The 13232-nt window shown below is 40.4% G+C and overlaps 1 protein-coding gene across 3 annotated transcripts in view; it reads right to left on the reverse strand.

Annotated features, from left to right (window-relative positions):
- Positions 1-287: 287 nt before the first annotated feature.
- pappaa (pregnancy-associated plasma protein A, pappalysin 1a) overlaps positions 288-13232 on the reverse strand; it is a 151892-nt gene continuing 138947 nt past the window's right edge. For all 3 annotated transcript variants that reach the window (XM_060912841.1, XM_060912840.1, XM_060912843.1), the window contains exon 23: positions 288-4218. In XM_060912841.1, the coding sequence (XP_060768824.1) occupies positions 4114-4218 (105 nt within the window). In that variant the 3' untranslated portion in view covers positions 288-4113. The remainder of the gene's footprint in view (positions 4219-13232) is intronic.

Consider the following 13232-nt stretch of genomic DNA (forward strand, 5'->3'; position numbering starts at 1 on the left):
TCCAAAACGCCAGAAATCTGTCTGACCTTAAAGCCTTTTACGCAAAAGGTTTCATCTGGTGTGAACTTTCTCCTTTTTTCCCCCCAAAACTGAACTCACTAGCCAATATTCCATTGCATCTTTAACAAAAATGGAAATCTGACAAATTATTATATATATATATATATATATATATATATATATATACATATTTATATATATTTTCTCTCTCTAGAAAAAATACAATAAATGTAATACAGCAAACTGTAACTAAACATATAAGACACTGAAAGCAAAAGTTTGATCAATCAGAATGTCCTAGAGGTTTTATTAATATACTGTGTGTGTATATAGAGAGAAATCTGAATCTATTCGTGAGAGCTTGTACCTAATAAATTGGCAACTGTACTATCTGCTAACTATGAACTGCTAAGGAGGCTTGTAAGGATCGCCTTGACGCTGTTGCGAATTAATTTTTACTCACTTATTTCATACACGCGTACGAACCAAATAAATTCGCGACAGTGAACGTAAGAAAGACTTTGCAAATTTTTTGTTTTTGTTCCTTTCTCTTTGCATTGTGAGCTTCAGAAAATAAAACAACATACGAGAGAAATCAGAGCCCTCCAAACGAACATGTCCTTTTTTCATCTTTTACGTTTATAAGACAAATGTAAAAATAACTTACATGAACATTAAAAATATAACTTAAAAAAAAGTATAACACTCTCAATAAATAGTTCTACTATGTACACCGTAACATATCGCCGAGAGACACAAATCACGAAGGTACCAAATAAAACAAACAAACAAACAAACAAAAAAAACCACATAGAAGCAGCAAACACTACAGGCATGAGGTACAGACAGAGATCCCGTGGTGTGTACAGCAGAGTCGAGCATCCCGTCGGAAACATCAACATATATGGCTTTAGAGACTGCGTCCTTTTTTTTTTTCTTTTTTGAGGGGGTGGGGAGAAGCAAAGCGTAAAGCGACAACACAGTTTGGATTTTGGTCTTGTTGTGGAAAAACACCCTTGAGGAGGCAGGAAACCGGTCGATGGCACCTCCTAAGCGGTAGACGAGAACACGTGGAAGGACGAAGCTTTGGCTCTCCCAGCTGTCAACCTGAAGTCCTGTTCGTGGAAAATTGGCGTTGTGTAATGATTGCTGATGAGTCACGCTTTTGAAGCAATAAAAATGGTCCATACAGAGTACAATAACATATCACTGTAATAATAACATAATAAATCCTCTTTCAGGACTATAGAACAAACCAAAATCTCTAGAATATTTCTTGTCCGCTCTTGGTATAATATAATATAATATATTTTCAATAAACTGGCTTTTCTTCAGTGAGATATTTCCATTTTTTTTTTCTTTTTTTTGGTGCTTTTTTTCTTTGTAGATCCTTCATTACAAAAAAAATCCTTCAATATTCCACAAGTCTTTGTCATAGCATCAAACACTTTTCAAAAAAAAAAAAAGAAAAAATAAGCATTTACAACAAATACGATACAATGTTTTACGATGCAAATCCTTCGTTGAACAATACGTATGGATATTAAAGCCAGTTTCGCAGTTCCAGACGAGGCACATGAATCTAATATACAATGAGTTTTGTCCCGTTCAACAGCTAAAATCAGGTGAGACACAATAACCACAAAGAGAGGAATATCACAATACCATATTTGATACCATTATTTGTTTGTTTGTTTTAAATTCAACGTTTTACAATAGCAGCGTTTTTATTTTCTAAAAGTTTGGAGTCTTTCCCTTTAATGGCTACTCAAAAGTGCAGTATCTGAGGTCATTAATACAAATACTGATTACTGATACATAAACTGATTTTTTTTCTGTTCTTTTCTCTCTTTTTTTAAGAAATATAAATGAAGGAAAACTGACTTTTTTTTTCCCAGACTAATAGAAGCGCTACGAAAAACAATCATTGTCTTGATAAGCCTCTATGAAGTATTTACAATGACATTCACCTCGAACGACTTCCTTGGTTTGCTATGCCTAATGAATCTGTGCCGCTTTCATCTACGTATTTCCTGAAGTTCTCAATTTAGAGCCATAATGCAGGTTCCATTGGCGGAAATACAGTACAGTGCTTTAGGAATCTGGATTTTAAATGCAGGGCGAGGAAACAGGAAGCCGAATGCCAGTTTCAGTGCTTACAAGTCAAATGTTTTCGAACACCGATATGAAATTGTACTGATCTGAACATAGATACGTGCTAATTTGGGGTACTGATATGGACCAGCAGCTGGAAAAGTGTCCAGATGTGGGTTCATCACCTCATAAAAACAAAACTACCAAAGTTTAAAAACGAAGTTATACGGTACCTCTGTGCAAGTATGGATTGAGCATCCAATGGCCAAAAATGATCATTGCTTCAATATTAAGTTCAAGAAATGGTATAGTCACTAACATGCTAAGGCTTTGATCTAAGATCATTAAAAAGATCACCTGTTTGAATCCCGACGACGCAAACCCCGGTAGATGGGACGGTGTTATTCCCCCCCGGAAATCAATCAGAGCAATGGTGACTAACCATGCTCATAGTCAGCTCATGTATGCGGAAGAGGGTAGATGGCACTTTGCTCCAAGCAGCTATCCTTTCCTAAACTTTCACCCAACAGATCACAATCAATTCCAGCAGACATTATTTTTTGGCTGACTTGTTTATAAGGTTTGGCTTAAACCCATTTAATTTGAAGGACCAGTCAAACTGGCTAAGAACTATAACAACTCTGTAATAAATATAATAACTTTAATAAGGGCAGGATGCTAGCTCTTGGCTATAGCATTGACCCCTATTTGAGAATTGCTGGTGTAGGAAATTTGGCACTACTACACTGTGGACACAATGTCAATCTTTGACAGACAGTTAAAGAGAAAGAGATCAAAGTTTAACGATTTCAGATTTTGGATAAGCGCTGGTGATAAGGCTAAACATGCTAACCCTGTCTTTACATTCAAAATGTATGCAGGTTATAACCGTAATTCTTGAGGTCATAAATAGATAATTTAATAGATTGAATGAGGACTTTTGGATATGTCTGGCATCTTGAGGTAACTGTTAAGGCAGTCAAAACTCCAGCTCCAGAAAATATAAGATTGCCCATGATGGCGAAGTAGCAGCAGGAGTAGCAGCAACATAAACTGAAGCCATGCTAACATGGCGAGTTCACTTTCATGTTGGTTTGGGTTGATGTCAAAAAAACTGCCATCTTTGATGCTAAGACCTGCTAAGTATTAGTAGGGTGGAATAGTAGCGTTAGCATACAACTTTGCATAGACCCTGGCTGTTTAGTGTTTACCAGTTTGGAATTTGATAGAAGTTGATTATTTTTTTATTTTTTTGCTAACTACCAAAATTTCCAAAACTACCCGCAAATTTTAGGTCCTTTGTATTTTGTACATTTTGGTACTTCTGAATCAGGGCTAGACTCTCAAATGGCCCATGGAAACACACCTCAAGCCTTGCAATCCTTGGTAACCCCCAACCCTTCCCCCCACCCCCATGCTTTTTTAAAATCTATTTTTATTTATTTATTTATTTTTACATCTGTGGTTTGCTGATGCAGGACGTATTTCCAGCAAGAGTGGACACCCATTACTCTTGGACATCCCCTTTGCAACCTTGCATCAAAACAAAGAGGCTTTTAAACATAAAAATCAGCCCTTGTGGTGTCAAGACTGCAAATTTTTCCAGGAATGTTTCCTTTCACTCTGAGTTTATCGCCAACCTCAAACCAAACTTCAGCAAAATACTTCTATAAATAACACTGAAAGCTGGCACAGATAGGCATGCTAACCAGAATCTATCATCTCTTTTCTAGTTTGATGAGAGAAAAACATTCCTTCTTTACTACACATGGGTCTATTCTCATACCCACACCTGTCTTCGTTTTTTCTATCCTTCGTTTTTTTGTTTTTTGTTTTCCTTCCCAATGAGCTGGAGATGGGTAGACCTTCCAAGACGTGACAGACGATAGCAGGGAGACACGTTAACATGGAGGAGTGAGACAGGACAGGAGAGGTACACTTGTGAAGCAGCATATCTGGAAGAATATCTTGCTTGAACCCAGTCTATAGCTGGGCTTTCCATTGGCTGCACTCTTTCTCTCAGCCCAGAGAGTATACATGCTCGTCTTTCTTGTTTTCTGGTGCTTTGGGGTCCCGGCAGGCGCAATCAGTCTGCGGATCGCACGATGATGGAAAGTAGATCACCTGGAAGTAGAGAACGATGATGATGATATATGAATATGTCATAGATTAGCATTGATAAATGCAACAATGCTGTCTTCTTAGGCTACATCCACACGACAACGGCAACGAGATTTTTTTTTTTTAAATATCGCGTCCACATGGGCAACGGCTCAATAATAATAATAAATAATAAGTTAAATTTATATAGCGCCTTTCAAGAAACCCAAGGACACTTTACAATAGTAGACAAAGAAAGAAAAAATAAATAAATAAAAAATATAATAAGAAAGAAAAAAAATAAATAAAAAGTAAAAAGTCCACCAAGTAGGGGTCAGGATGTAATTCCTGTGGTGTAGCAGCCACAGTCCCACCAAAAGGCGCACGAAAACAAGTCCCACACCTCCAGCACCGCCGCCGCGACGCCATCAGCAACATCGCTCAGAACATCACGCCATGGATCCACAAAGCGAGCAGAGAAGCTCCGCCACGCAAAGCGCTGGTGTGTCCCAAACCGCCTGCACAGCCGCCGCGACACCACCAAGCAACATCGCTCGGAACATCACGCCAAGCGTTAAAGCGCAGAGCACTGGACAACCACGATGTAAAATGAGCAACGAGCTCACTGCAGTCCACAGCTGGGAGCACAGGCATCACCCACGGCGAACCAAGGCCTGGAGGGAACCGACCCCCAAAACTAGGTCCGGAGCTACACCACCACCGGTGGAGAAAACACTCAAACAAACATCAAACTACACAAACACACAGAAAAAAAAATAGAAAAAGAAATAAAATAAAACAAAAAAGCTCCAGTAAAATATCAGGTACATATGGCAACGCAACGCTTGCTGAAAACGATGCAATACGCATGCCACACCTCTACATGCGCTGTAAGACGGTCCCATCGGAGACACCAGAACAATAGAAGAAGTAGACGCATGCGCATAAACCCCTTCTTCTGTAGCATCAGCCACATAAAGTTTTGATTATTAATCAGTAGTGTAAAACGAAAGAAGCGGAAAGAGGAATGAATGGGGGTAGATGGAAGCCGGTACGCCAACATTCTGATATCCTCCAGAATTCTTTAATGGTCCGGAATAAATTGAATGCTACACGTTGATGGATTACTTTGTTCTTCTACACCCTTTTTGAGGAATGTATTGTCGGACTTAAACCAACATCTGAAGAGGTGAGATCGCTCCTTTTTTTTTCCTATTTTTGCTGGCGGGATTGTTTTTGTTTTTGGAAAGCGCACGGGCGGTGCGCAGTTTGGTACTGCTTCCGCAGTGTTTGGACTAAAGACTCTGCCCTAAGGGCTATTCTCTCTCTCTCTCTCTCTCTCTCTCTCTCACTTTGCACCATTACACAATAAATATTCACAGTGAAAATATTTTGTAAGCGCGTTTCATGAACCAAGTTATAGGATTTGTTGACAACTCGCATCGAGTTGGTTACACTTCTACCCGGCGTGAAGCACTGACAGTCATGTGGTTGTGATGTCATCGTAAACAAATCCGTTCTACTCATCCAGACGACTTTGCAACGGCGCCGTTGACAGATTTTTTTCACTCTGGAACCCGTTCTCAAAAGATTTCGTTTTGGGGCACCCAAAACGCCGGTGCCGTGTGGACGCCAGGCCGAAACGATAAACAATTTTATCAGATTCACCTGAATCCGTTGCCGTGTGGACAGGGCCTTAGTATAGTACTTTATTAGGTAAAGCAACCATTTAGGTCATTTTATGGTCATGAAATGTATAATTTTTCATTACCCCTATACCCAATCCATCAATGGTAAAGGACTAACATTAACCATGGTTGGATGAATGGAGGATGATTAGCACAGCAAAGGCTCAGCAAATTAACCATGATCCCACAAGCTATCACTACTTTTACCACCAAGCAAGCCATGACATACCCAAGTACCTATCCAAGCCAAACTGGACATGTGGGTAAAGGTAAAAATTCTTCTTTTTCGTCCCATAGCCGACAAGGCCCATAGGGACACCACTGATGACATTTTAACAGTCGGTCATTGGTGTGTCTAGGGCATTTAAATTTGACAGAGCCCATCCCTCTCCAAGCTTGATCAATGGACAATTTAGAGTAGCCTGTTAACCTAACTGCATGTCTTTGGACCATGGGGGAAACTGGAGCACCTAGAAGAAACCCACGCAGACATGGGGAGAACATGCAAACTCTGGACAGAAAGGCCCCTGTTGGCTGCTGGGTTTGAACCCAGAACCTTCTTGTCTTCTTGCTGTGAGGCGACAATGCTAACCACTACACCATGTGTCAATAAAATTAACTCGCTGAATCTCATCCTGTGGTTTCATTTGAAAATCTGTTTTTAATTTAAGTACAATTTTATTACATGGACCAATCAGTAGTCAAAACTTTCAGAGAAACTCCTCCTACTTTCTCAAGTGGCAAGAAAATAGATAGTCCTGAGTTTGAATTTGCAGTTATGTCGTTCGGTGGGAAATCATGATTAAAGTACACCTACTAAGTGGAACAACATGGTAGGTGTCTCCTAAAGTGTTCAAGTGTTCATTGTTTTCACCAGTATCCTGGTTCAGAATGACACTTGATCATTGATAGGGACTTACTTCATCGTACTATGACTGGCCACATTATTGCTGGACAAATTGTTGATGATTCTGTACCATCTAGTGAAGATTAAGCTTAATCTTTTTGTAATGTCAGCTTAGTTTGCAGCTCAGCTTGGACAAATGGCAAACATCTATCTGAGATGTCATTAACTCTCTGAGCTATCTACTGCTGCAAGACTAGGGTGGGTCAATGCTTCGAAAACCTGATGTGCATCTGAATGTCATTCGCCCATACCCGGTGGGACTTGACACCATGCTTTAATGTTGGTAGTGCGTCACTGACACCAGCTGTTGTGATGCTGAATCCCTGAGGGAAAGGCCTCAGCTGCTTTTTGACCTCATCACTTAAAACAAGGACCACATGTGCAACACACGCTTGTACATCCATAACACAGTTGTGGCTGCTGGGTGAGTGCGTGGAGCCTATGGAGAGTATTGATCCAATTTCCACCTTAGCAGAATTCTCAAAATCAGATGGCTCTGACAGTAGACAAGTTTTATTAATATGCTCATTCTAATTCATTAACTTTTCAATAATAAGAGCTTTTACACAGGGACTGTCTGTTGGATGCTTCACATTAATCTATGGCTAATTATAATAATAATAATTAAAAAAAAACTGTTGAGAAACTTGCTTTAAAACTTAACTTCAGAAACTTAAGTTATTAAAGCCAAAGCATTCAGTTACTCTTTCAACCAGCACTGTGAATGTTTAATGGGTGTGTTCAATAAAGACTTGAAAAATTATAATTGTTTATGTGCTATTAGATAAAACTGACCATTGCTGTAGTTTTGAAAGTGAAATGTTGTCCCTATTCTTGCCTGATATAGGATTTCTTCTGCTCAAATGTTTGGGGTCTCTTTTGTCACATTTTGCGTTTCATAATGCAAATGTTTTCAATGGGAGACAGGTCTGGACTGTAGGCAGGCCAGTTTAGCACCTAGACTCTTTTACTACAGAACCATGCAGTTGTAATATGTGCAGAATGTGATTTGGCATTGTCTTGCTGAAATAAGAAAGGCCTTCCCTGAAAAAGATGTCACCTGGATGTCAGCGTGTTGCTCCAAAACCTGAATATAGCATTTATTAATGGTACCTTCCTAGGTGTGCAAGCTGCCCATGTCATGTGCACCAATGCCCCCCATACCATCACAGATGCTGGCTTTTGAACTGTGCACTGATAACAAGCCGGATGGTCCCTCTCCTCTTTAGCCTGGAGGATGTGGTGTCCATGATTTCCAAAAAGAATTTAAAAATTCGTCAGACCACAGGACAGTTTTCCACTTCGCCTCAGTCCATCGTAAAAGAGCTTGGGCCCAGAGAAGGCGGCGGTTTTTCTGGATATTGTTTATATCTGGTTTTAACTTGCATTTTTTTGATGCAGTGACAGACCATGTTCAGAGATGATGGTTTTCGGAAGTGTTCCTGAGCCCATGCAGTGATTTCCACTACAGAATCATGTCTGTCTTTAATGCAGTGTCCGTAAGATTTTCAGTCTTGTTCCTTGTGTACAGAGATGTCTCCAGATTCCTTAATCTTTTGATGATATTTGGTACTGTAAAATGACGTGATCCCGAAATTCTGTGCAATTTTACACTGAGAAACGTTATTCTTAAATTGTTGCACTGTTTGCCCATGCAGTCTTTCACAGAGTGGCGAACCCTGCCCCATCTTTCCTTCTGAGAGACTCCGCCTCTGTGGGATCTTCCTTTTATACCCAATCATGTTACTGGCCTGTTGCCAATTAATCTAATTAGTTTTTTTAAGCATTACACAGCTTTTCCAGTCTTTTGTTGCCCCGTCTTAACTTATTTTTTAATATGTTGCTGGCATGAAATTCCAAATGACCATATATTGTTCAAAAAACAATAAAATTTCTCAGTTTCAACATCTGATAGGTTGTCTTTGTATTATTTCTGATGAAATATCATCAGGGTTTCCATGAGGTACAAGTCATCACATTCTGTTTTATTTACAGTTTGCAAAGCGTCCCAACTTTTTTGGAAAAGGGATTGTAGATCCAGGCAGAGATCAAGCAATGCTTGATTAATAAGAGTTAAAATCTGAGTCAAAGCTGAGGAAAAGGGTGCTGGACTGCTCCAACAAGAGCAGTTTTCAAAAGCAGGCAAGATATGGACAGGGGTTCAGAAAGGGAGAGTTATTCCAGGAGGAATGGTGTTTGTCACTACCCAAGAGAACCATGTTCGGGAGGAGGAGGCTTCCCAGAATTAACTTGCGAAAGCTTTACGAGCAAGAACTGCAGACGTATCTAAGCCAGCTGCCAATCATCTGAGTGGCATTTCCTCTGTCTAAGTGTCTTCTCTTATGTATTCTTTTACATAACCCAATGCAGTTTATTTCCACTCTATGAATTTTTCTCACTTCTCACTCAAATGTCATTTCATTTCAGATCAGTCTTTAGGAATTGGTTGAAAATATGAATAAATTCATCTTGACTCACTTTCACTAACTGTACTTGGCCTGCAGCATTTCCAATTCTTTTTTTCCCCCCAGGTCTTGGTAAGCTCCCTTAAAACCCTGCCTCTTTATATCTCCTTCATTGTGTGATTGTGGGTGGCAAATTTGACATGGTTTCTCTGACCTTGACCTCAGGGTGGAAAGCCAGCTGCCACATCTGGCCTTGAGCAGGAGCATGTAGAGGGGTCCTGGGAATGCCTTGTGGAATTCCATATCCACCACTCTTTCAAACAACTTTCAAACAAATTAACATCAACAGAGTGCAAGTCTCCTTCACTGAGAAGCACTGAACAATTTTCTTCAAGAGAGAACTGAGATTTATTGCATTCCAATAGAAAGCCAAAGGTAACATGGGTGACTTTTGCAAAATCCTTTGATAAATGCTGTACTGTACCTTCAGAAGAACCTTATTTTGAACAAATTTGAGGGGTACCAGTACCATACTACAGTTCTGCCTGATAAGGTTTTGGACCAAGCAATTGCTCCTACCAGTACAGATGGAATCAAATTGCTTGTCTGATAGCTATCTAACAGTCATATTCGTGTTTATAGATTCCCAGAATTCAAACAAAGTTCAAATAAATAAGGTAATGTCTAGCTAGGATTATTTCCGAGCTACTCAAGTTTATTTGCCAAGATTCTTTTTAAAGTGCTATGCAAGGGCAATTGTCATGGTCCAAATGGTCTAAAGATGCATATCAAAGATTTAAATAAAAATGGAAATGGCCTGAGTGCTCCAGGGTTTGACTCTGACCTAGGATTACTCTCTGTATAGAGTTCTCATGTTGGTTTCTTCCTGGTTCTCTGGTTTCCTCCCACTATCCAAAAATATGCTGGTATGTGCCTCTAAATTGGCAACTCTAAGCCCTAGGTGTAAATGTGTGTGCATAGATTGTGACTGGTGTTCTATCAAAGGTGTATTCCCACTTTGCATCCCACCAGAAGATGAATAAATAAAGGGCCAATGAAGTGCATGCTAGAAAATCAGTCAGAATAAAATTCAGGGCCCTCCATGATTATTGCCCCCCTTGTAAAGATCAGTAAAATGGTTTTTTAAAAAAATCCACCTTTTGGTGAAGTTGCTTCATCTCACAATGAAAGAAATGAGAAAAGTCCAACCTTTAATCGAACTAAACTTATTCAGAGAAAAGCAAATCCCTCAATCAAGAAATAATTATTTTCAACGAAAACACATGCCACTATTATTGGCACCCCTGAAAATGATGGTGAACACAATGTACCGGTAACTGAAGCATGTTTCCCATTTAAATTGTACATTTTTTGAGTTGATTGGAGTCTTTATGAACTTTCAAGCTGTAATCTATAACTTTCTGATTAACTGGGGAACAAATATGAGGTGACACAAAGGTCAAATTCCCTCAACGTCAATATGGGAAAGAGAGCACACAAACCAAATGAGGGAAAAGTGTGTTGACCTTCATAAGTCAGGGAATGGTTATAAAAAATAGCTCCTCGCCTGAAAATGTCCATTTCCAGTGTCCTGTGAGGGCAAAAATAAAAAAGTGGACACCAACTGAAACTGTTACACACTCGCCTGGAAGAGGAGCCAAGTTTATTTTGTCCCCATGTACAGTGAGGAGGAGGGTAAAAGAGGCAAAAAAAAATCCTGAAGGCTCACTGTTGGTGAATTCCAAGAAAAAGTTAAATCTTGGGGTTTCCAAGTCTCCAAAACCACCATCAGACTCCACCTCCATGCCAACAGATTATTTGGAAGGTTCCAGCAAAAAGCCTCTTCTGTCAGTTAACCACAAACATAAGTACCTGAAGTTTGTGAAACGCTACTACAACTTTGGAACCATGTTCTATGGTCTGATGGAACAAAAAATGGAACTTTTTGGCAATAAACACTCATGGTGGGTTTGGTGTAAAAAGAAGGCTGGGTATAATGAAAAGAACCCGATCCCAACTGTAAAATATGGAAGTTCTGGAGCTGTTTTTCCTTCAAAACCCTAGAAACCTTGGTAGGGTCCATTGCATCATGGACTCTATGAAACACCCGGACATTTTAAGTCAGAATCTGGCTGCCTACCAGGAAACTAAAACTGGGTTGTCATTGGATCTTCCAGCAGGACAATGATCCGATGTCCAAATCAACACAAAAATGGTTCACTGAGCACAGAATCAAGCCTCTGCCCTGAACATCTCAGTCCCCTGAGCTGAACCCCAGTGAAAACCCGAAGAGGAGAGAGCACAAGAGAGGGTCGAGGACCCTGGATGATCTGGAGAGACTGGGTAAAGAGGAACGGGCTCAGATGCCCTGCTCTGTATCTCCAACCTTATAAAATGTTATAGGAGAAACTCAGTGCTGTTTTACTGGCAAAGGAGGCTGTACAAAGTATTAAATGCAGAGTACCGATAATATTAGCATGTGTTTTTGATGAAAATAATTAGTTCTTGATGAGGGATTTGTTTTTCTCTGAATAAATTTATTCCAATTAAATGTTGGATTTTTCTTATTTTTTTCCAGTGAAAGATGATGTGACTTCACCAAAAGCTGGATCTTTTTTCTAACCCTTTTTAATAATCTTTACATGGGGGGCCAATAATTGTGGATGGCACTGTATTTGTTAATAGATTTCACTTTTTGCGTTGACTATACATTATTTGTAAAAAATAAATAAAATAAATAAATAAATTACAAAGTAACTGTAATCTATTGGTATTCCCCATATTGGTGACCCCCCACATAAATAACTATTACCCTGGAATCAAGATGCTCTGTAATGTTGCATAACATCTGGAGAACAAAAAACAAAAACAATTTAAAAAAAAAAGAACTGCCTCAAGCACAAGCTCTCACACCAGATTTGCCAGGGTGCAAAAATGCACAAAGTTCAGGTGTGTGAAAAGCAGCTCATTTGGGACCTGCCACTTCCAAAAAGGAATTCCTTCTACGGGGATCTTGAAGGGGTGGGAGGGAAAGGGAAGGAGTGGGACTGGGGCAGCCCTCTTCCCTGTTACAACCACCAAGATCCAGTCATCCGTCTTTCCTTCTATTCACCCATCCATCCATCCGTTCAGTCGGTGAACGTCCCGCCAACAGCTTGCAGTCATTAGTGTTGGATCCTGTGGTGACCTTACGTGCAGCCAGGCTCGCACCTTCAAAGTCCCGGAGAGGACTAATGCACAGCCAGTCACCCATAATTCCTTAATACTCAAATCTCCAGCCAAAGATGGAGGGAATGGGGGTGGCGGAGTGTGCCAGAGAGAGATAAGGGAGGAAAGCAAACATGCAGGCAGCGGGAAGTGCTTTTGCTTCCCTCACTCTGGGGTTATCACACTATAAGGGAGCGAAGCCGCAAAGGGGTTTGCCCTCAAGAGGAGGGAGAGAGGGTACTCCGATTTTATCACACAGGTTGTTGGCAGAGCTCTCTCCTTTCGTGTGCTGTGTCACAATCGCTGGGTCTTGATTGAGCTAAGGCCCAGCTGAGTCATTCTGAGCACACAGCAAGACTGGAAGTGAGCGTGTGTGTTTGCACACTTCGTGTTTGAGCATGCATGACCAAAGTTGTTGAACGTCTTTGGGATTCATTTCCAAAACTGCCCCTAAAATCACAACTGGTGTTTCAGAGTTTTTGTACCCACCCCTTCATGTTATGAACACAGTTACAATATTATAGCTGAAGAAAAAATAGATTCTCATTTTAACGTTATAGTTGTCACTTCTTGGGGGGGGGCACGGTTAGCACTGTTGCCTCACAGCAAGAAGGTTCTGGGTTCAAATCTCATGGCCAACAGGGGCCTTTCCATGTGGAGTTTGCATATTCTCCTTGTGTCTGTGTGGGTTTCTTCCGGATGCTCCGGTTTCCCCCACAAATCAAAAGGTATGCAGATTAGGTAAAACACACAGACCCTGGGGTTACACAAGCCAGTGCATACTTAGTGCCAGTCCCAAGTCTGGATAGACTGGGGAGGGTTGCATCAGGA

This window comes from Neoarius graeffei, chromosome 28 (genome assembly GCF_027579695.1).
Source record: "Neoarius graeffei isolate fNeoGra1 chromosome 28, fNeoGra1.pri, whole genome shotgun sequence".
In the NCBI taxonomy this organism is placed as follows: Eukaryota; Metazoa; Chordata; class Actinopteri; order Siluriformes; family Ariidae; genus Neoarius; species Neoarius graeffei.